This window comes from Cuculus canorus, chromosome 11 (assembly GCF_017976375.1).
Source record: "Cuculus canorus isolate bCucCan1 chromosome 11, bCucCan1.pri, whole genome shotgun sequence".
NCBI classification, from domain to species: Eukaryota; Metazoa; Chordata; class Aves; order Cuculiformes; family Cuculidae; genus Cuculus; species Cuculus canorus.
The window spans coordinates 9,163,979-9,187,854 of record NC_071411.1 but is presented as its reverse complement, the minus strand read 5'-3'; the positions used below and the strand labels follow the sequence as shown (position 1 = coordinate 9,187,854).

General features: G+C 42.0%; 1 protein-coding gene across 1 annotated transcript in view; it reads right to left on the bottom strand.

Moving 5' to 3' along the window:
• The window catches only part of PRKAR2A (protein kinase cAMP-dependent type II regulatory subunit alpha), a 62,375-nt gene extending 40,235 nt beyond the window's left edge, over window positions 1-22,140 (bottom strand). Inside the window, exon 1 of the mRNA XM_054077036.1 lies at window positions 21,682-22,140. Coding sequence (XP_053933011.1) covers window positions 21,682-21,955 — 274 coding nt within the window. The 5' untranslated portion in view covers window positions 21,956-22,140. The remainder of the gene's footprint in view (window positions 1-21,681) is intronic.
• Window positions 22,141-23,876: the final 1,736 nt, after the last annotated feature.

Genomic DNA, 23,876 nt, shown 5'->3' with positions numbered 1-23,876 from the left:
CTTCTTGTGGTGAGGGGTCCAGAACTGAACACAGTATTCGAGGTGCGGTCTCACCAGTGCCGAGTACAGAGGGAGAATAACCTCCCTGGACCTGCCTCAAGTCAGTTATACATTAATTGCAGAAATTATAATGAAAATAAAACATTTAGCTGCGAGATTATCGTATTGCAAATTCTCCATTACGTCAAAACCTCAGGTGCAGCAACATTCAAGTTCAAAATGTCTCATGCCTTTGGCACTGTCCCTGCTTTTACTTGGCTCTTGGGAGTCAAATCCCCGTAGTTGGGGGAAACACAACAAAAACTGAGGTAAATTAAACCATTGTACCAGAGGAGACCAGAACAGCCCCATTTCCTCCCTGGCAGCCACAGGCAAGTGACACCGGCAGTGGAAAGGCAGATCAAGTTGTGCGTTCCACAGCTTTGCCAGAACTGACTCAGGACAGCAATCACGCTCCGGTGCTCAAGAAAAATCACAACTGTCTGCTGAACGTGTGTCTATTTTCCATACTGACCTGAGGCACAGACTGAATTGGGCACTAGATAAGAATACTCAACAGGAGCTGGTTTGGATTGAAGGAATTACAGGTTTCTGGCTGTAGGATTCTTTTTTATTTACAACTGCAACGTCTAGATCCAGTGTTTAAATCAAATAAGTACTTAATAAGTAGTTATCAATTTCATGTCAGTATCGCTTAACCTCACACATCATTCTCCTCTTCCTGCACTGGGGGGGGAAAAAAGCACAACAAAATAGTGGGCGTGAATATGAATGTCACATATACACCATAAATACTCAAAGAAGGAACAATGCTATAAAGGCATTTAAAGGCTCAGCTTCCCAATTTCAAAAGCATTTTATACTACCTTCAACCAGCTAACTATGCAAAAATTAGTCATGCACCTATTGGCTAACAAAAGAAAGCACAACCTTTCTCCTTTGAAGTAAAATTATGTCATTGCACTTGTGTAATAAAAATTACTTGAACCATTTGCATAAATAAATCAATACTGTACTTTCTGTTAGTTACTGACTAGTTAATTAGTTAATGACTAATATATCTTATATCAAACAACAAACAGCACTACTGCCACGCAGCAACCCTAACACTTGTTAGTGGCTCCTTTCCATTTGGTCTTTTCACTTGACAAATTAGGGACACAAATTTCAGAACAGAGCCTGGTTTGTGATAACGCTGGGAACCACTGACCTCAAATACTATTTAAAAATAAATAAATCTGTATTATTATTTTTAAAATACTTTCCAAAAGTGAAAAAAAACAGGAATTCCTTAATTACTCTGCAGTTTGCTTTGGCATTGTGATTTTTTTTCTTTGCTAAGCTCACCGTGCTTAGCTCACAGGAGTTCTGACCAGGATTATAACCAGGTGTTTAAACTCAGCCCCATAGGTGAAAAAACATATAAAGAAAAAGGACACAGATGCTACATTTTTTTACCCCCTGCTTTCAATATCAAACCACAGATTAAAGTACTGAAGTTAAACAAGTGACAGTAAAATCATTCTCCATCTTCAAAAATCAGACCTAAAAGACTGTTTTTCCTGCAGTGCGTGGGTTCCCCTCTTTGTCAGCACGCTGAAGAGTGACTGGTGAAAACACCAGCAAGCTTTTTAAAAGTTACACTACTACCGCAATAGCATAAGTTATTTCTCTATACGACTCATATACATTATTCAGTTATAGAAGACACCAAAGCTTGAAATGAACAGAGAAATAACAACAATTGTTCTGCCACCTATTACTGCCCTCTTCTAACACATCCTAAGAACATTAAATTCTTACAGAAAGGCTAAATAAAACTCAAAAGATCAGCTCAGGGTCACAGGAAAAAAAATCAGGGACAAATGAAGAACTGGCATTCCAGGCATGAACTTAAAGTCCTGGGTGTTACCATCCCGTACTGGATACTTGGAAAACTTCATTTCTTTTCTCCACAAGCAGTAGGTTTTCTTGAGGACCAGTGAACACTTCTAATTCCAGCTGAGGGGAAAAAAATCCCCACACGCTGATCCTGAGACTTGACACAACTTATAGCAGCTAAGTTAAGCTATTGTGCACACAAATATTCAACACAGATCTTTTGTGTCACACTCATCTACTCAATTTTTTGGATGTTACTTGTCGAAAGACGGAGCAAAATTTACAATAGGTTGTGTAAATTCAACAGTGTAGTACTCAAAGAGTTTCGCGATCATTGGCATAAAATACCAACTTTAGTAAAACCAATTAGCAGAAATTAGTGATTTCCAGAGTACCTGCCCATGGAATCATAGCACAGAATCATCCTATGCGAATAGGGAGAGACAGAGAAACAGAAGGTGAACTGTTCTTATTTAACAAGTCAATTAGGATTACCCAAACAACATGTGAGTTGACATTATAAACTATTAAAGCTGAAATCCCAGAAGCTGAGAAGAGTATAACTCTGAGGCGTGACTGTCTCTATGGAATGTTGTATCAAGTTACGATAAGGAAGTGCGAGACTACAGCTGTCAAAGTGTTTTTCTACACACAGAGATGTTAATGGACTTACATGAATATGAACCACCACAACTGTGAGAGAATTTGAAGCTTCAAGTATCAACTTTTTAGAATTTCTAGTAATTATAAAGTAATGCCATAGCAGAAACAATACTTTCGTCACCAGATATACAATCATACATTAATAAAATGAAAATCTGAACTAGCTTTCCAACAATCAAGTAAAAAAAAAATGGGGTTCCCTATGAATACTACTACTAATAATTATAGTTACGTATCCATTTCCTTCAAGACGTCCCTCTAGACAGTGGCACACTCCAGTATCCCCTCCCAGATCTCTGCTTGATAAGGCAGAGGGAAGCCTCACTAGGGCTACAAACTACTACAATTCTTCCAGTTCTGGAACCTAACAGTACATGTGTCAACGTTTCTGTCAGAAAAGCAAAAGATAGAAATGGACAAGAGTTTTATAGGTGCCAGGTTTTTTTTCCTTTCTATTCACACCCACCCACTCAGAAGAGGATGGAAACTCAGAACCTGGTTACAGGCAGGCAGGAGAGATTCTGATGGTGTCAACTGAAGCATGCCAGATATTCAGAGGAAGACAAAAGGTCAGGGAGCACCACGGAGGAAGCGAGTTTTAAGAGTATGAACATGGAATGCGAAAAAAAAAAACCCAGAAAAATGGAAACAATGGTCCAGGATCAACTATGCATGCCCACACTCTAACTTCTGTAAAAGAATTTTACATCTATTAAGTTGGAAAACAGTTAATAAAAAGTACATTAATATTAAACACTGTTTTTCTCTCCACTGCAGGAGAAGTAATAGAGGCACAGATATCTTTTCATTCCCAGTATTTAAAAATAGCTCTCATCAGCAGCACGAGATAATAAAATATAAAACCGAACTAGCAACACATTCTGGTCTCCAATTTAATTGATTTTTTTTATTTAGATTTAAAAATTACTGACACAAAACGGAAAAATGGTGTTTGGAAGCCTCATCATAAAGAAGCCCCTGATCCTTGCTTTCAGCTATTTTAGAATTTCTCTGATAGGAAGAATGTAATAAATACTTATGATGGAAAAAGTCAACAAGCAAAGGCATTTATGTCAGTTAAAAAAAGATGTTTTACGAAGTTATTAAAGCTGTTGTGCTATTTTGGGTTGGCTCTTTTTTTAAGAAAAGAAGAAAAAATAATACGCACTCTGTAATGGACAGACTTTAAATACCTGATAAATTTAAAAAAATCAAATCTTTACTTGACTCTCCAAAATAAAATTGCAGGAACCTTCTTGGTCAAAAACTGCTATGAAGAGGGTTTTTTTTATTAAAGGCTTTTTAGAAAAAAATGTATCACTAACTAAATTTTCTCGTTCCACAACTGAATTTGAGCAGTCATGCATGGCACTATTTTGATTATGTTTCCCAGCAGATATCAATCCAACACCAAAAAGGACCATGACCTGTTACGTGGTGACCCTCGCTATCAGAATTCAGGAATTAGAGTCTGACTGAAGCCTAAGCGCAGGAGAACGAAGACCTAGCAAGCAGCACTCCGTACGGTTCGACATTGCGATGCCATCACCCAAGGAGCACTCCCCTATTTCTTGCTGACGTTTCAGTGATTGAGCCAAACACAGCACTGGGGTTTTGTGTTGATTTTTTTATGAGAGTAATCTATATTATGAAGATCAAAGAGAGCATTAAGGCACGCATTTGTTTTACAGACACGAAATTAGACAAATTTCTAGTGCTAAGGTACAGCCTCAGCTGAAAAGGACACATTTCACAGTGATTAAAGAGATAACTGTATGCTGATACTACAATGGAGATTGTCAGAGGCTGAAATGAAAGACTTGGGCACTTTTTCAAGGATTAAGACAAAATTTTACATTGCACAGAAAAGGAAGGATGCTGCAGAGAACTAGGAGAGTTGAGCAGCAACTGACAAATCTTCAAAGCATTGTCAGAAGACGGAACACATTGGAGGGTAAAGCGAAGGAAAATACAGTAAGTAAAAAAGGGAAAATTGCTTGGGCCTTAAGAGCAAGTTTAAAGAGGAAGGAATTTCTAAGACAGGGAAGAAACGAAGCCACACTGGTAATACCACAGAAGTTTTTGGAGCCAGAACAACATTCAGCTTACAAATCCAACATTAAATAGATGATAAAGAGTAAAGATCCTGAACGTATTTGGAAAATTGTTTTCATATGGATTCTTTGACAATGAAAAAGCCTGACAATGAGACCACAGAGTAACAGAAACATCGCATCAAAGAGAAATAACTGCAAGTTTTCTTAAAATAAATGTTTCATGCAGGAAAAGATAGTTGCATCTCACCTGCAGAACCAAAAGGCATTTCCCAGTCAGTAAGAAACATGAGCAACAGCCTCTCGTCCATGCAGGGTGGCCAAGGAAAGATAGCCTCTTCCTTTCCTGAGTCTCTTGACTCTTATCTTCTACATTAGCAGTCTTCCTTTCAAACTTCACCTCCTTATTTACCAGACTCCTGTCCCACCAGAAATCATAAATACAATAGGAGGGGGATTAACACTCCAGGGTACTCCATTTAGACCTTTGAAATGTAGAGAAGACAAATTCTGTCTGGAATCCTTTTGGAATAAACTTCAGAAGTGCTGTTTAAAACAAGGTTTGACAAGTACATTTCTCTTAAAGCAACACACTCGTATTTCAACTCATTTTTTACTATGGCTTTGATTTCTAAGACATCGAGAAGACTTAACTTCACATCTTTGTATCTTTTAAACCATAAAGCCTTAAAGACTTTTGAGCAGATTATTACCCTTTGACTGGTTATAAGGTGCAGAGCCATTGCTCTACGTTACAAATACACTTAAACCGCTTTTGGCTTATTCAGAAAGCCTAGTTTCACCAAACATACTTGGAAATTATCTCCAGGATTTCTAAATAGAGTCACAAAAATATCATTTAACTATGTCTAAACAGCTACTCCATTTTTATTATTTCCAACACTGCCTCTGGCATAAATCTTTTTCCACAGATTAATGAACTGCACACAGGTGAATGCCATGGGAATAAAGATAAAACTAAAACAAACCCCACATAAACCCGAGACAAATTTTTGTCTGTTTCACTACTGTTAAATTTGCATTCTATCACAGCAGAGCCACTGCTAAGTGGAAGTCTAAATTATGTAAGTCACTGCCCCAACGGGCATAGTCTCAGTCACTTCTTCTGATCCACCACTGAAATCGGGCAAGATGACTTGTTTCTTCATTTTCAGTGGCCTAATTAAAAGCCCCACTACTATCATGAACAACTGAACGCATTAAACATTATTGTGAAAACCCTACTGAGAGCAACAACCCACTGAGGGTCTCTCGTGACAGGCAAATCAGATTCACTCAGCAATTTCTGCACTCTTCCCTACGGCAAATGATACCAACAAGCTGTGGTCTGGGACAGCAAAGCCAGCTTGAGCGAAGTCCAGACTCAGCTCTTCCTCACTCCGACCATACCCAGTCACTGCTGCCCATGAGGTCTGGGAGTGGACAATGCTGCTCAGTCTCACCGTGATTAGGTTTTAAACACTCTCATCGAATGAGTATTGTCCTCAGGAAGAGCACACAGCCAACTCCTCCATAACTACACACATATCACTTGCTGAAGCCAGGAACCTCTTCTTTACTGCTAGGCCAGTAACTTGGAGAGAAATTGTACCCAGGTAGTATAACTACAACAGTCAAACACAATCCCAATGTAGATCTGGGGGAAAATCTTCACTAAAGTAGTATGGGTTAACTGGAAAATGCTATCACTGGCACTGGTTTTAGCGTAGACCCGGGTACGAGCTATTGTGAAATTAAGTACAAAAAGGGTGGGAGACAAGGATGTCACAGCTATGGTAACAGCACTAGTGAGTTAAACAGTGTACTACATTTACATACATTGCACCTCCTGTCACTGCCTTTTCCATAAGCTTTTCCCCCTGGACGCAGTGGCTCACTCCCTTCTCGCACACCAGCCTGAGAGGATAAGACAACTGCAGCAGAAAAGAGGAAAGTTACAACCCCCACTCACACAGAACCCCTTTGACTTTCTGTTTCAAGACTTTTAATAGGTTCCTAATATCAGGACTTTATTTCACATCTCAAGGACCGCCACAGAAGCACAGAAAACACTTAAGTAATTAATGTACACACTTTCCCAGCTGGACTGCTGCTGTTTGCTGACAGCTGACTTTGGGTTTCAATGCTCTGCACTGCAGTGCGCCACTGAAGTTCTTGGCACTCCATTTCTCAGTTTTACACCACCCCTCCTATCCAGGATGAACATTTCCTAACACACCTCACATAAGATCTTCAAATCACAACTAAATACACACACACATATATTCTTTTATACAGCCTCTCAGGGTTAACAACTCAGATAACTCAGACATCCTGCATTTCAGTAATTATCTATTGCCTCATATCTGTTCTTTAGGCAGAGGCACATTTCACAGCATAGCAAATGTCGCACACGTTCCTAGTATTTTTCTAGGTACATTTAGCATTTAAGACAACTTAAATAAGATATAATACTGAATTGTTATTTGGATGTATAATGAAGAGTTGATTTCCTCCTATATGTGAAGAAAGATGACAACACACCAATATTCTTGTGGTTTAGCAATGAAAAAAAAAAAAAAAGAATAAATTTTGACTGCCTCTCAGTTTCCACCAGAAACCAACCTTAATTTTACATTCACGGTGGTGTATTTTAAGGAGATTCCATCTGCTCTGTCTGTAGTACACATTAATATTCAGAAGACATCTGCAGTGTGCAGACCAAGCTTTTAATTGGAATCATGTCACAGCTACCATCTCACAACACTGAATGTAAATGTTGGCTATCTGCACTTGGCAGCTGCTTGGCAGGCTTATTATAAAGTCCTACTGAGAGTGATAGTGTCTTCAAATATTGCAATATCAGGACATAAAAAGTATCTTGAAAAATCAAATATTTACTATTATGAAAAAGTTTTACAATGCCATCCATACCTAATATAATTTACTAGCACTTTAAACTACTTATCTGTAAAATATTTATATTCAGCAAGAATTTTCAGAGAGCCAAGAAACCAACACAACTAAACACTCCCGCCTTTCGTGATGATAGATATTTAAGCAAATCTAAAACGTACATAAAAGAGGACAAAGAAAACTGAACTTCAGTGCAAATGAAATTGTGTAGGGAAGCTCAAGGCATTGATAAAAAACTAAAACTTGAGCATCGCTCAAGTAAGAGCACCTGAATAAAAGAATTCAATTAAGAGGTGTGCTCAGTGAGTTAAGATACTTTTCTACAATGTCAGACTAATTATTCTAGAATGAACAAGACAATTTAGTGAGTTTTTTTTTCCTTTAAAGAGACAATAGCAGCATCAATTGCTTCAAATCCTTGCCAAACCATGGTAACATAAAATTACATTTTCCCAATAATCTACCTATTTTTAGCTTGTCGTGGTCTGTAAGTATCTGCCAGCTGGGGCAGTGATCAGCAGACAGCGATTCTGTCCGCCTGCAGCTAAGGAGGTCCATGGTGGAGCAGGGAGGACCCCGCGCCAGAGCAGATGGATGCCCAGAGGAGGCTGTGATCCCATGGGAAGCCTGTGCTGGAGGAGGCTCCTGGCAGGACCTGTGGACCCACGGAGAGTGGAGCCCATACTGGAGAAAGTTTGCTGGCAAGACTCGTGATCCCACAGGGGGACCCACACTGGAGCAATCTGTTCCTGAAGGATTGCACTCCATGGAAGGGGATCACACTGGAGCAGTTCGTGCAGAAATGCAGCACATGGGAAGGACTCAATGTTGGAGAAGTTTGTGCAGGACTGTCTCCCATGGGAGGGACCCCACTCCAGAGCAGAGGGAGAGTGTGAGGAGTCCTCCCACTGCGGAAGAAGGAGCAGCAGAGACAACATGTGATGAACTGACCACAATCCCTATTCCCTGTCCCCTGACACCACTCGGTGGGGAGAAGGTAGAGAAAAGTTAAGCCCAGGAAGGAGGGAAAGGTGGATGGAAGGTGTTTTAAGATTAGCTTTTATTTCTCATTATCCTACTCTGATTTGATTGGTAATAAATTAAATTAATTTTTCCCTAAGTCAAGCGTGTTTGGCCCATGACAGGAATTAGTGAGTGATCTCTCCCTGCCCTTATCTCAACCCACAAGCCTTTTGTTATATTTTCTCATCCCTGTCCAGCCAGGGAGAAGAGAGAGAGCACAGCTTTGGTGGGCACCTTGCATCCAGCCAGAGCCAACCCACCACAAGTGCCCTTCTCTGACAGACTAATTGGCTTAATTGCTTAGCTTCAGTACAGCTTCCAACACAAAAAAGGGAATTACACAGAAGGGGAAGACACAACTGTTTGTACTCAGGGCATACACGCATGGTCAGTCTCAAGCCTGTACTTGCACATCCGTTCTACGTTTTAGAATACAGTGGTGGAAAGGAAACAAAGAAAAAAATCAGAGGACAGAGTAGGACTCGATCTCAAATCTGAACACACAACAGTCCATTGACAACCACCAACTGTCACAGCACTTCCAGCCTGTTTCAATCCAAAGGAATAAGTGTTGGTCTTAGCTTTTTAATCAGCGATATACAGCTCGTCTGCTCAAGTTGCACTAGAACAGACAGGAAGAATTAACGGGGGCAGTTACAGATGAGATGCAGTATAAGAAGCTTTTCCTTTTGCCTCTTAGCTATTTACAGTCTCGGATAAAACAGATTGGAGTCACTCTCACAGTCAGGTACTCTATCTCACGTTACAGACAGTAAGAAACAACTATAACTGAACCAGTTCTACAAAAGAGAGCAATTTAGAAGAAAAAGCTCAGCAGAAACAACCAGCAATGCTGACAGTGTGGTGTTTTATAAGCCCAGCATAGATGTTACACAGCTATACCTGCCAGGTCAACCTGAGCTAAGGATAGTATAATTATAAGTACCCAGGTAGGATTTAAGAATAGCATCCTACAGCTAAAACAGGAGGCACATGAAAGCCTAGGGACATGTTTTAGTGGTGTCTCAACAGTGCTAGATTAAGGGTTGGACTCAATGATCTTAAAAGGTCTTTTCCAATCTAAACAATTCAATGAGTCTCTATGTATCAGCCCTGTCAGTCAAAGTCACAAAAGACATCTATCAGATGATCATCTACGATAACCTCTGCATTTTTCTCCACATCAGTTTTCTAGGATTTAGAACGCCGGTATACGTAATCGCCACTGAAGACTCACTCTTGACAGAACAGTTTCTGAATGACCTTTCTCAAGCGATCAACAATTTAAAGAGCTGGCTCGATTCTTCTTGACGTCCGATTTTGACAGTTTTCTTTAATTAGATACTTAAAAAAGACCAAGGATGTGTTGATTTGTGAAATTTAAAAAGTGTATTCAAAAAACTTGTGTTCCTGTATGTGATATGCTCCAAAAATACACGGAGAAAAAATTGTTATCATGTATCACATCATACATTTTGATAACCAAAGCCAGAAAACCCTTGGTCAGTTGTTTATTAAAAGTTTTAGGTATACTTGCAACCATTATTTGTTTTCCAGTTTAAAAAGGCAAAACAAAACCAAACACACAAAACCCCTCACACCAACTCACACCTTGTGTCCTATATATAGATTTATCTACAGGAGTCACAGGAGAGGTGCACAGGACTTAAAAGGATTTTATTCTGTAGTGGTAGCTGCAGAATCACAGTGCTGGCCACGAGGTTTTCTGCCTTGCTTCCCCTCATCTCCAGGGCACAGGATCCTCTGCACTGAGCACAACTGACTCTACCATTCATGTCAATTCTCTTTACGGGTGCTTTGCTGGGAAGACAACAAAACATGAACGGCACACAGCCCTTCCACACCACATCACGTAGCACAGCCTCAGCTCCAAGAGAGGATGACAGCCACATCTGAGGGCTGAGGGGCAGCAAAGAGTGATAAGAAGGAAGGTACAGAAGAGCATCAGATTCTGCAGAAGAATTGCTAACATCTCTGGCAATTCTGTGACTCTGTGTGGATACAACATGAAGTATTACTTCATTATCAGTACAATTATATTCAACAATAATTCACAAGTGAATCCTGTTCCACTCGGATATAATTTGGTGGCAGTTCCTTTTAGTAAATAAAGTATAAATAAATCTGAGTGGATTCCAAATATGTACGTTTTAGAATTTAGAAAAGTCAAAACTTATCTGGGCAACCTTCAGGCTGTGATACACAACAAAATTATGAGCAAAAATAACTCCTGTGCAACATCTCAAAATAATGTATTTTATAGTTTTTCTTCCTTCAGATTTGCTCTTCCAACAATATTAAGTCAACATTGAGCAAAGCTTACTTAAACATACAGCTGTAAAAAGAATAATCTCCACGTAAAAAAAGTATTTTGACAGACAGCTCCCCCACACACACTTCCAATAACTGCATCCTGCGCACTTTCACAGGAAGAGGATTTAGGGAAAAGAGGAAGAGTGAAGACAGACAGATTTGTCCTGTTTCCTAAGAAGGTATAATAGTAGCATTGTATTCTCCCCAGCCCAGGGAAAAATCTTTTTTCATGCTCATGAATGTTTGAAGTCCCTGCAAGAGAGCACAAGTCTGCATTCATCCCAACATAAACACGCCAGTACAATAAAAAGAAATTCCCCAATCAAAGAGCTGCAGCAGGTGGCAAGCACCACTACATGGGTCAGCTTCCAGATGAACTGATTTTTAGTAACAAAACTTCTAGTATAAAGCTCCCCACAGCCACTGTTATACACTATTTCAAAACACAATGTACGCATTGCAAATCTTTTAGCTAGGAAAAGTTAGGCATCTGCATGTAAAAGCTAGGAAAAGTTAAAAAAATGATATAAAAAACAACAGATATCATTCAAAGTTGTACTGTTTCATAGCGTTATCAAAAAAAAGATACAAGGCACAACACAAATATTTTTAGCAGCAAGAAATTTGAAGTACTTCACAAGGATGTAAGAGATGCTCATACAAGAGAAACTGAATCCCAGTTTATGGCATTTATCATAAAGTTACACAATCTCAAGATAACAATTAAAAACATTATACCAATTACATCCAGTGATGTTTAATTTCTGTGTGTTTCAGGGACTGGACTGTTTAAAGTAACATCATCAGTCTGAAAAGTACTAAGTTTTGGCATTTTAGAACAGGAATACTTTTGGAATCTTTCACCAACCTTCCCCAAAGGTCTCAGAGACAGAAGACTGAATGTTAATCTATTTACATGAGCCATCTTGTCCAACTTATCCTTGAGAAAGCTTTGAGTCTTAAAAATACTTAGGAATTTTAATCAGAAACATTTATACACATGGTAACATTAAATGTCAAAAACCATAACTGTTTCAGAATGATTACTTTCAAAAAAATAAAAGTAAAAATAGGAAACTCCATCATCTTTTGATTTTTCATTCGACGGCTGTCCATGAGACATTTTTCACGGGGAGGTAAGGTACTCCCGATATCCGGGGCAATCCGAGATGGACCAGTTCCTTACACTACAGCATGTCCTTGAGGAAGCAATTCTTCCCGAATGATCAGGATTAGCCTGAGTGTTGCCACAGAAATGGCCACGTTTCCTGGAGCCCCAACAGGAAAGAAACCCACACAAATATTTGTATTTTTCTTTTCTTAAAATCTCTTCTACAGAACACGGTTTTGTCAATAGGAAGCAGAAAACAATGCTATCCCAAGGGAAAACCAAAATGGAAATGAAGGGCCATCACGACATCCTGTTTTACAAGAGTCAATATACAATCACCAAGAACAAGGAACTTGGCACTACCATTTATTCAAAAATACACAGGAAAACTACAGAGTAGTTTCTCAGTCCTCAACTAAAAACCAGAGAGTTCACTGCCCGCACAAGCTCCACACGTCCTTAGAATGCTCTGCAACAACAGTGGCGGTACTTGAAGCTTTGCGATCCTCCACTGCGCACCACTCGGGTTCAGAGGACAGAACCTGTCACTGATGGAAGAACATCCTTTTACCAAAACCACCACTTCACCTCCAACTTGCAATACTAACCCTTCCTCACACAACAGTTCGGAGAGAGATTTTGTGACAATTTGATCTATCTTGCTGGTAAGGTCCCCATGGACAATCTTGATTTGGACTTCAACACCCAAAAAAGGAGTGCAGGGTTCCAGACTTCTCTAAGATGACCTGATCTAGTGGGAGGTGTCCCTGCCCATGGGAGTTGGAATTAGATGATCTTTAAGGTCCCTTGCAACCCAAACCATTCTGTGACCTCAGAACAAAACCTGACATCACGCCAGCTGGAAATGGAGCTTCTGCAGGCTGCACACCTTTTCTGCAGAGAAGCAAAGCTGGTTTTCAAGCCACCCTCAGAAACTCAACAGGAAATAGAAGGAGGGAACAGAGTGGCTTAAACCATTTTAGAAAAACAAAAAATAAGTTTGGGTTTGTTACTGTTTTTAAATTACAAAAGCAGTGCCACAGAAGGAATACCTGCAGTCCCTCCCACGCACCTTGAAGGTAGGCTGTTCCTAGAGATGCCTTCCTCCCTAAAGGGAATTTCCAAGTCTACACTTTGAGCAGAATTGCCACTACTCATTGTTTGCCATTTCTACACAGAAAATAAACGCTCCGGTATGGAAAGGAGCAGTAGCAAAACTTCTACCAATACAATGCAAGGCTTAATTACACACAACTTATTGTATATTTACAGAATAGAGACCAGATCCTAGCAGTATGAGAACTGCAAGACAGGCTTCCTTTCTTCTACATCTCTTATCTCGTCTAAGAATCCTACCCATCGAAGCACACAGAGAACATTGCCATAATCACCACAATTTTCACAGCCTCATTGACAAAACACAAATGACTACAAAGCAGCTGCTTGTTCTGTGTTGCAGGCCTCCAGAGTTTCCCCCTGACCGTCCCTTTTTCAGATTCACATTTTCAAAAGAAAAGGATCCTTTTGCATTAAAAGATCTCATAAGCACACATTCTTCAGTAAAATTAGTATCTTGGTGAAAGTGGCATTGATATATCAGTGTTTTGTTCACACTCAGATTTCTCAAATCCCCCACTAGTCACTTTTCTAACCAATGTTCTTATGATTTATTATTTACCCTGCCTGTTCCAAATTACAGGGATGCATAAAGACACTAAAAATGCAGAGTGCAGAAGAGAACATATTATTTGCTATGCAACTAACAGCACCTCAAGGGAAAAAAACTAAACCTACGTGATCACAGAATCTTCGTGTATCAAAAAAAACACCAAACAATGGTTACATACCAAAGAAGCACCGATGCAAAGCCAGACCCAGATCACAAAGATCCAAGCACAGTAGCATATCTAAAAGAATTCAGAGGTCTCTTACAGAGATAAGAATGATATCCCTCTAAAAGAGGAGCCAGTATGTTTGCGAATTAAATTTGACATTGTCTCCTGCTTCTTTCACAAAAAAATATGAATGATCATTCATGAAGTTGAAAATGTTACTAAAGCCAGCGAGCAACATTCATAGCTGATCTTGGCTACACTTCCAGTCTGCATTTGAATAATGAGCAACTGCTCTTTGTTAAACATTAATGACTGACTGGTGAATAATTTGAAGTGAGCTTGTTTCTCCATTGTCTACTCCTCTTCCCCGAGATCTCCATTGTTCTATTTTAGATAAGAGGGTACAACTAAACTTTAGTATTAGCACAAGGGAAAGATGGCAGTCTGCAACACAGAGAATCATTTCAGCACTCTAAAATTAGTTTATTGAATGAATAAAACAGCATAGTTAAAAAGAAGCTAGTACTCAGTACAATATCTAATATCACAATATAATCGTTTCCTTTAGCTTAATTTTAGAACCAGCTACAATAATCCAATTTTAGATATTTCATTCCATTTTTCTTAAAATAAAGGTTTTACAATAAACATAGGGGAAAAAAAGCTTTTAAGAATTCAGTAATAATTTACAAAGGCTTGTTATCCATTTCCTTTATAGTTATTCTAATTTTAGAGGTTAATACAGAGTGATGCAGTTTCTATTTGCCCAAAGCAGCAGCAGGACACTAAAAGAGCAGAAACTGAGTCTAGAATTTCTCTCCACAGTTATAGCTAGTATCAAAAGCTTTTTCAGCAAACGTCAAGGTTAACAGTCAAATGGAAAGTTACCAGCATGCAGCAGATCACAAATATTAATTTATAAGTAATTTTTTAAAGTACTGCTTGCTTCCTCAAATTCTACAATGTGCAGATTACTTAAGAAAAGCAGAATGACTGCATCAAGCCACTAAGAGTAAACTGGAATAAGAGGATATTTTTCTTGAGAGATTTTAAGGACTGTTTAGCGATACTATAGGAATAACAACAGTGCTGATGACAGGATGCTACAAAGAACACTGTTATGTATACCATGTCAAAATTGCAAGAAACTAACCTTTTAAAACCAACATAGAAGTTTGTCCTTGGTGATGTAAATCAAGAGACATTTAGCGACATCCAGTGATGCCTGCAAATTTCAGTCAACTCATCTACAATTCCCCGCCTCTCAGCCAGCCAGCTGCTTTTATCCCTTCACTTCATTCAGTATTATCTCCATATTTCCAGCTCTTTTACTGTTGCAGGTAAGAATTATGTATTATACCTGTATTTTAATTAAGTTTTCACTTGTACTGAAGATTACTGATGAAACCTTCCTTCACACTCCACTGGGATACAAATGGTGACCTCCTTAGTTAAAAAAAAAAAGTTTAGTCTAATCTTGTACTAGAACAAGTGCAATCTTAAGAATAACACTAAAATGCAAGTCTTTTCTGATAAGCAAACACAGAAGAAAAAAAAAAAACAATTCCAGAAAAAAGCTTTACCTATTTTGCCCAAGTAATTAAAGAGAAGTAAAAGCAGTCTCTCAATATTTGATTTATCTTGACAGTTCCCCTGTGTGAGTAAGATAAATATAAGGAGTGAAGTTTCATTAGTACTAACAGCAACTATTCTGTTTAATCCTTCAGATTTAAGTCAGTGAGAACTATCTCTGCAAAAGCAAAGACGTGCAAGTATAGCAGCTGCACAACGGTATACTTTCATTTGGTATTTTTTATGTTAAACACGTTCAAGATACCATGCTGCCAAAACCTATTAACATTAGAAAATAGGTTTCTCTTAAAACATTAGCAACAAGGATGCATCGCTAATACTTTGCTTTATAATTGATTTCATGTTAGCAATGGAGATCAAAGAATAAATAAAACTGCAGCTTCTGCACCTTCAAGTTGCCAGGCTTGCTGACATATACATTATTCTTAAACACAGTACAAAGAAAGAGCATGTATTTCTTTCTTTGTATACTAAACTCAAAAGCTTAATACAGTTAGATCATATTCTAGAGCTTCTTCCTCCATTTCCCTGAAAATCTAGAGGCTGCTTAAGTAGACTGCAAAGCACCTTTGTTATAATCACAAATAAGCTGTTAAGCCACATGAGTCAGTCAAACAAATTTCAAAGGGGGGGAAAAAAAAAGACAGTAGTCATTACCAGATTATGAAAGTGCTCACTGTGCTACCTAGATTTTAAATAAAGTACCTGCTCTGTGGACTGAATTTGCATCATACAATGCAATAATATTGTAAAAAGGATATTATGCAAAGAGAGGCTCTCTTTTAATGCTAAGGACAAAAAAAAAAGTGGGGAGAGAGCTACTCTGTTTTATTCCCAGTACATGAACAATTACGGAGGAAGCAGGTGAATGCACTACTACAAAATTAAAAGTACCTTAATTTAGAGGTGACAGTATCTCACAGGAACACTCACAACAACCCATGAATCTGAATCACATTTGAAAACTTGAAGAGTATTCTTCAGAAGGACGGTTGTTCTCCTTACTCTGTCCTTCAGAAGTCTTAACGTCACCTGACTTCTATCATTCAACAAATGTCCCTGAACTGCTTCGGGAAAACAGCAAGGAGTTACGCTTGACCTGTAAACTGATGTAGGCAGAGTATAAATTCTTTGTGATTGACGTAATACAGTAATTCCTGAGGAATTCCACAGGACAATAGCAGCCAAGTATAAGAGAGCATAAGCAAATGATGTTTAACAATAAGAAGAGAAGCAATCAATCTGGAACAGTTTAAATAGCAAGCATTTCTGTTAACAATTAAAAAGATTTCCAAGCTGAACTCTTATTCAGTATTATCTCCAAGACCTACTGATGTATAAGTGCATTTCCCTGCTTCCTTTTGCACCTCCTTCTATTCAGATATCCTATTGATGGTTTAGAGATGACACTCAGCAAATCCTTGAATTTTAATTGAGCAGCGCGGAGCAGAACTAAACAGGAACTAAACAGGATCTTTTCACCTGTTCATCCAGATTCACAAGCACCATTTTCCTTCATAACAACAGAGCATACTGAAGAGGATTATTTCAAAAGCAATAGATAAAGAAGTGTTCCCTTTTGCTCAGGGAGCAGCTGAAAAGCACACACTCTTTCCTTCAATAACAAGGTGAGACTCTGGAAGGGAAAAAGTGGGTTTGCACTAAAATATTTGGCGTTAGTTAAAAACATCCAAGTTGCTCGAGTTAACATATAATCCAAAGAAAAATTTAGTTCTGTTAGCTACACTTAATATCTTCAAAACTAAACACAGCTGGCTTTTAAATTCACCGATTGCTATTACAAACAAGGAAACAAAACAGAAAGTTAAGGGTGCAGCACCTCACACCTCTGAGCAGCTGACAGGGCAGGAGAGCATCTGCCTCCCTGCAGATGTGCTGCCCATGACAGAAGGTCCCCCAAAGGCATGACTCCATCTCAGACAGTGGACAGACCATTTCTGTGGCCTTAATTTCACAGCCTTAACACATCCATTCAGAGCTTACTTGTTAAAATTACAAGCGTGATGATCAAGGACACATATCCATCCTTGGTTACGTGCTCAGCCTGATTTCTGGAGTTGTCACTTCGCATCTTTTCCTACATCTACCAATTTGTCAATTGTGCAGCTATACCAACCAAATAAAGGCTCCGAGAAAAGCTTCGCATGCATAAATTCCCTGCCACAGCCCACTGGATTAATGTTCCTGGAGGTTTCCCCACACACACTATCAACATTTTCTTTCCACACATTCTTTATGCTCCACTCAGTGCCAAACAGCCACATCCCAATATCCATTGATCACATACAGAAAAACAATTAAAATCAGAGATGAAACTCCGGGAGCTTCAGAAAATAAACATAAACCTAGAAGTGATTTCTTAAGTGCCACGAGAGAAGTCTTCTTCGTAGTCCAGTTAGTTCCAGTGACTTTTACCACATTCATCAAGTGCCATAATGGCAGAAAAGAAACCACTTACATCAGACTACACAAAGAAGTTTGCCACATGGTTTACACCAACAGCCAAGAGTTTATTCTGATTTTAAATTATTTCTTGCTTCTATTACCATGTGCACTCAAAGCATAAAAAAAAAACCCAGATAACTTATCTGAAGTGCTCTCTAACTCACAGCACAGAGGTGCAGCCTAGCGAGATGCACAAATTTAATGTTGTGCCAGAATTACAAACATGACAACACCCACATTATTTGTGCAGATGTCTTTCATACTCCCAACATAAACCACTCAATTATTTATTTAAACTATCTTTAAATTTTCTTAACATAATGCTTTACAACAGCACTGCTGCTCAATTTCATCATTATATTTAAACACAGCCGTGGAAACATTTTTAGAACATCCATTTGACCTATGTCTTGGCAACGAGAAGGTGACATAGTGTTAACCCAGGGAAATTAACTGAAGTCTTTCCTAAATTATCCAAGATCATAGAATCACAGAATGGTTTGGGTTGGAAGAGACCTTAAAGATCATCCAGTTCCATGCCCCCTGTCATGGGCAGGGACACCTCCCACCAGACGAGGCTGCTCAAAGCCTCATCCAAGCTGACCTTGAACACTTCCAGGGATGGGGCATCCACAGCTTCCCTGGGCAACCTGTGCCAGGACCTCACCACCCTCATAGGGAAGAAATTCTTCCTTATGTCTAGCCTAAATCTGCCCCTCTCCAGTTTATACCCATTGCCCCTTGTCCTACCACTACAAGCCTTTGTGAACAGTCCCGTTCTAGATTTCTTGTAGCCCCTTCAGGCACTGGAAGGTCTCTAAGACGAAAAAATACAATCTCAATCATCTCCCTGGACAAGACCTAGCACTGTTTATCTGAGACACTCATTTTGTGTGTTTTCTCTGTCTTCAGGCACCCTTTAAATGCTGAGCCGTCTATCAGCACACAGTATCTGGTCTTCCATAACAAAGTAGAAGTATTTTCCTGTCTATAAAATTCATAGTGGAGAGAGACATCAGAACCTCTAACGTAACATTTTCTAGTTAATAAAGCTGCCTACGACACCAGTTAAAAGAGAAATCTGAAAAACACGTAGCCGTAGCTGCCTGCCCCCACAACATTAAACACCGCAAGAAAGAACTGTTTCCCTGATCCTACAGGGAGACCCTGGCCTGCTGCCGAGTAGAACGTAATGCTCCTTCTCCTCCAGGTCTGTGAAACGATGAGGAATAGCAAAGGGCTTCAGATAAGAAGCAAGACAGCATTACTGACAGGGTAGCTTGCCTCAAGGGTTCTGACTTGCACAAGTGACACTGACCAGCCTTGTTAGTCTAACTTTCTCTCTGATTAAGAAAGATGATGGGTGAACACTTGAAGTAAAGGAGCCACCTTTTTATGTGGACAGCCTCATCACATAAAGCGGCATTTGAAAAGTTGGTTGCCACATCAAGTTCTTAAATTTTTATCTGAAAATATTTAACTTTAGAGGATCTTTTCAGCTAGAGATGCCAACATTCACCAGCAAAACTTCACACTCATTCCCCCTGGAGAAGATCTTTCCAACCCTAAAACAAGAAACTGAACTAGAAATAGAAAAGTTGCTCTCAATAACAGCAAAAACCCTGGTGGAGTGGGAGTTTTTGTACATGTTTTTTGTCAGTGCATTTATGGGTTTAATTTAAGGAAAACACTAAAAATGGATAGTGCACATTTTAATAAAATTATATCCAACTATTTAGTATGTTTTTTTCCAATTTAGAACTTTATTTTAAAACAATACATTTTACAAGGAAGTATAACTACTTTTATATCTGGAGATGCTTAAAAATATTGGACAAAGTCATCTGTAATTATTGTCATAAAGCTGTGCTCATTCTTGCACATCCTCTTAACTTCAATCCAGTCACTACCGGTGTCTACCTCTTTCCCCTCCACCTTTCATCTTTTCTTCTGCCCTACACAGAACCTCTCTCTCATTAGAAAAAATAGCCATCCAAATCTAGACAGCAATTGCAAACTGCTTTTTAACTCATCTTGACTGTACATCTTATTTTTGTCTTCTTGCACACTTGCACGTCCTGTTTAGGTTGTGTATTTTCAAGGGCAGAAGCTGTGGTTTACTCTGTAAAGTTTCTGCAACGACAGCGGGTCTCTCAATGTTTCCTTAAAAAAAAACAACCCAATTATTTCTTCTACAGTTTAATTTCTCCTTGTTTCTTTAAAACTGTTAACCAGAGCACAGACGAAAGAACTGACTGCATCCACAAGGTGACACACAGTAATTGGTCTAAAAGAGGATCCTCTGTCAATAAAAGTCAGAAACATTTATACACGTTATAGGTCAAGGACACAAGACCTCCAAATGAGGGCAATGAAAGTTTGGGGAAAGCACCTTACCTTTCCCGTCTCCTCTTGCGTTTCTTCCTAACAAAGGGAGAGCATTCCCTAATTTCAGGTCCAAAATTCTTGGTGTGCCAAGAAGCACCATTCACAAACATTTTAGATTACTTTTTGCACCACATGTCAGTTACAGCCCAAATCATAAACACTGCACATCGCACACTGCACCCAACAGAGTAAAAATGGAAGCATCACCAGTGGTGTTTCATTGCTCAGGTCAGGTGGGTATCTTTTCTGCCTAGGAGAGGGGTGGGTTTGAATTGTCGCTATTGAGTAACATATTAAAAGGTTGTTTCAGTATGTTATAATAACCACTTTAAACACTGCAGCCACAAAGAACACAGAATCATTGAATGGTTTGGGTTGGAAAGGACCTTAAAGACCATCCAGTTCCAAACCCTCCTGCGATGGACAGGAACACCTCCCACTGGCTCAGGCTGCCCAAGGCCCATCCAACCCAAGGCCCTGGCCTTGATCACCTCCAGGGATGGGGCAGCCACAGCTTCCCTGGGCAACCTGTGCCAGCGCCTCAACACTCTCATTGTGAAGAAATTCCTCCTTATGTTCAGTCTAAATCTGCCCCTCTTCAGTTTACACCCGTTTCTCCTACTCCTACCACAACAAGACTTTTTAAACAGCCCCTCTTCAGCTTTCCTGGAGCCCCTTCAGGTACGGGAAGGTCGCCATAAGGTCTCCTCTGAGCCTTCTCTTCTCCAGGCTGAACAACCCCAACTCTCTCAGCCTGTCCTCATATGCGAGGTTCTCCAGCCCTCGGATCATCCTTGTAGCCTCCTCTGGACCCTTTCCAACAGCTCCATCTCCTTCTTATGTTGAGGATTCCAAGGCTGGACACAACACTCGAGGTGATGTCTCACAGGAGAGGAACAGAGAGCATCCCCAGCCGCGGTGCAAAAGCGCTTTCGCAGCCGGGCAGGCGGAGATAAGCGCGGCTGCCCCGCGGCACATGATCCCCGCTATCACATGCCTGGCAGCCGCTCGCTTCGCTCCGGGAACCGCCGCCCGCTCCCTGGGCTCTCCCGCACCCCCGAGCAGGGAGCCCCGGGCGACAGGACGGCTGGAACCCCCCGAGGCGCACGGCTGGACCTCCCCCACCCCGAGGCGCACGGCTGGACCCCCGGGCACGCCGACGCCCGCGGGGACGGAGCCCGGCGGCACCCAGCGCCTCTCCCATATCCGCGCATCCCGCCCGGCGACCGCGGCACCGGCGCCTCCGGGACTGCTGCCCGACCCCCGTGCTGGAAATCGGGGCTGCTCCCCGCCCCAGGCTGGACCCCGGGACCGCTCCCCGCCCCGGGCACGACTCCCCCCGCCCCGGGCAGGACCTCGGGGCCGTTCCCCGCCCCGGAGGGCAGGACACCCCCCCCCCCGCCGCGCCCGTACTCACGCTCGAAGTCGGAGTCCGAGTCCTCGTCGCCGCGGTCGGGCTCCTCCTCGCCGTTGGACTCGGTCTGCATGGGCTCCCCGTCGAAGCTGACCACCCTGCGGCCGCCGGCCGCCTCCCGGTCGCGGGCATCCCGCAGGCGGGCGAAATATTCAGCGGCGAAGCCCAGTAGGTCTGGCGGCCGGTGCCGCAGCACCTCCACCGTGTAGCCCTGCAGCAGCTCGGTCAGCCCCGGCGGGATCTCGATGCTCATGGCTCCGGGCACCGAGGACGCCATCGCCTCCCCCCCAGCCCTCCGGCCGTGGCGGGGCTCAGGGCCTCCCTCCGCAGGCGCTGCCTCCCGCCGCTCCGGTCACACGAGCCGCGCCGGGAGGCGGGGGGGGAGGAACGGGAGCGGCTCCGGTGGCGCAGGCGCCGCACGACAAGTGCGTCACGGCGGGGCGGGGGGAGCGGCTTCGAAACGCCCGCCCCGGCACCGCCCCGGCACCCCGCAGCGCCCCGGGCTCCTAACCGGCCCGGGACTCCGCCCCGCCTCGGGACCGCCGCCCCGCCCGCCCCGCATCTCCCGCCCCGGGGCCCGGCGCCGCCCTGAGACCGGCACCGCCCGCCCCGGACCCTGCACCTCCCGCACCTCCCGCCCCGGGACCCCGCGGGGGATGGAGAGGAGGGAACCGGGCTGGAACCGGGCTGCGGGGGTGCCTGTGGGTTCCGCATCGCTGAGCCCGCATGACGAGTCCTTGGGCTCTTTCCTCACGGTGCCCCCGAGGGTTTTTCCAAGCTGCCCCTGGAGCAGGAGGCTGTCTTTGATCTTGATCGAATCCGATATAAATCTCGATGCGGTTCTTAGTTGGAATTGGGATTTGTCCTCCGGGTTTCTCATCAGAAGGAAACAGTTAAATAAATATCATTAAATACGTATTCTTAAAACTAAGAGGGATATGGAACATAAGAAGGAGATGGAGCTGTTGGAATGCATCCAGAGGAGGCTACAAGGATGATCCGACGGCTGGAGCATCTCCCATACAAGGACAGGCTGAGAGAGTTGGGGTTGTTCAGCCTGGAGAAAAGGCTCAGAGGAGACCTTATAGTGACCTTCCCGTACCTGAAGGGGCTCCAGGAAAGCTGGAGAGGGGCTGTTCACAAAGGTTTGTAGTGACAGGATGAAGGACAATGGATATATACTGGAGAGGGGCAGATTTAGACTGGACATAAGGAGGAATTTCTTCACCATGAGAGTGGTGAGGCAGTGGGGCACAGGTTGCCCAGGGAGGTTGTGGCTGCCCTATCGCTGGAGGTGTTCAAGGCCAGGTTGGATGGGGCCTTGGGCAGCCTGATCCAGTGGGAGGTGTTCCTGTCCATCGCAGGGCAGGGGAAACTGGATGGTCTTCAAGATCCCTTCCAACCCAAACCATTCTGTGAAAACTGGTGAGCAGAAGAGATGCATGCAGGTCTTCACACGCTGGTTTGAGCCACATGCAGCCATACGTCACCATGGTGGCAGAGATACTGATCCTCATAACACTGACTGCCAGGAGCAGTAAACGTGAAGAACTGCAGAAAATGGAAATTGCCTATACATGTGAGCTTTGGAGATGCCTGTTGCTATGTTGTAAATTGTGTTTTAGTCAGATTTCTGCTTGTATTCATTGTACCAGATTTCCCCATCTCTGTAGGTGCCAGGGAGGTCTGGTGGATGCCTGAGGCGGGATACGTCTGCATGGGAGGAGCCGTCAGCCTTTGTGCTATGGCATTGCTGGAGAACCAGTCTTGGAGGAAAACAGTCCAGTGCAAACAGGGGTCAAGGAGAAGAGGGATGTTTGCTTAGTAAGGCCACTGCATGTCCTCAGTGTAAATATTTTTATTTAATTCTTTTGTTTCAACAGTCAACTTGGACTCACAAAAAATATCACTTGGAAGCCCAGAATTGGCTGAGACTATTTATTGTGGGCTTTGATTTTGTTTGCACATGTGCCAAAGGGTCCCATCGCTTATCCAGGTGGTGCTCACCACACTCCTGTTCAGAGATAGCCTGTTGGTTGCCGTTGCCCAGGGAGCACAACTGCGGATCCCAGAACAACCCATTCAGTGCCTTTACTTGCTGACTTTATTCTCAGTGAGGGAGGCCTCTTGGAAGTCTCATGGCACTTATTACAGCACCCAGCCTCTCTAAAAGCTGTTATTTGTAATTCAGCTCCCAT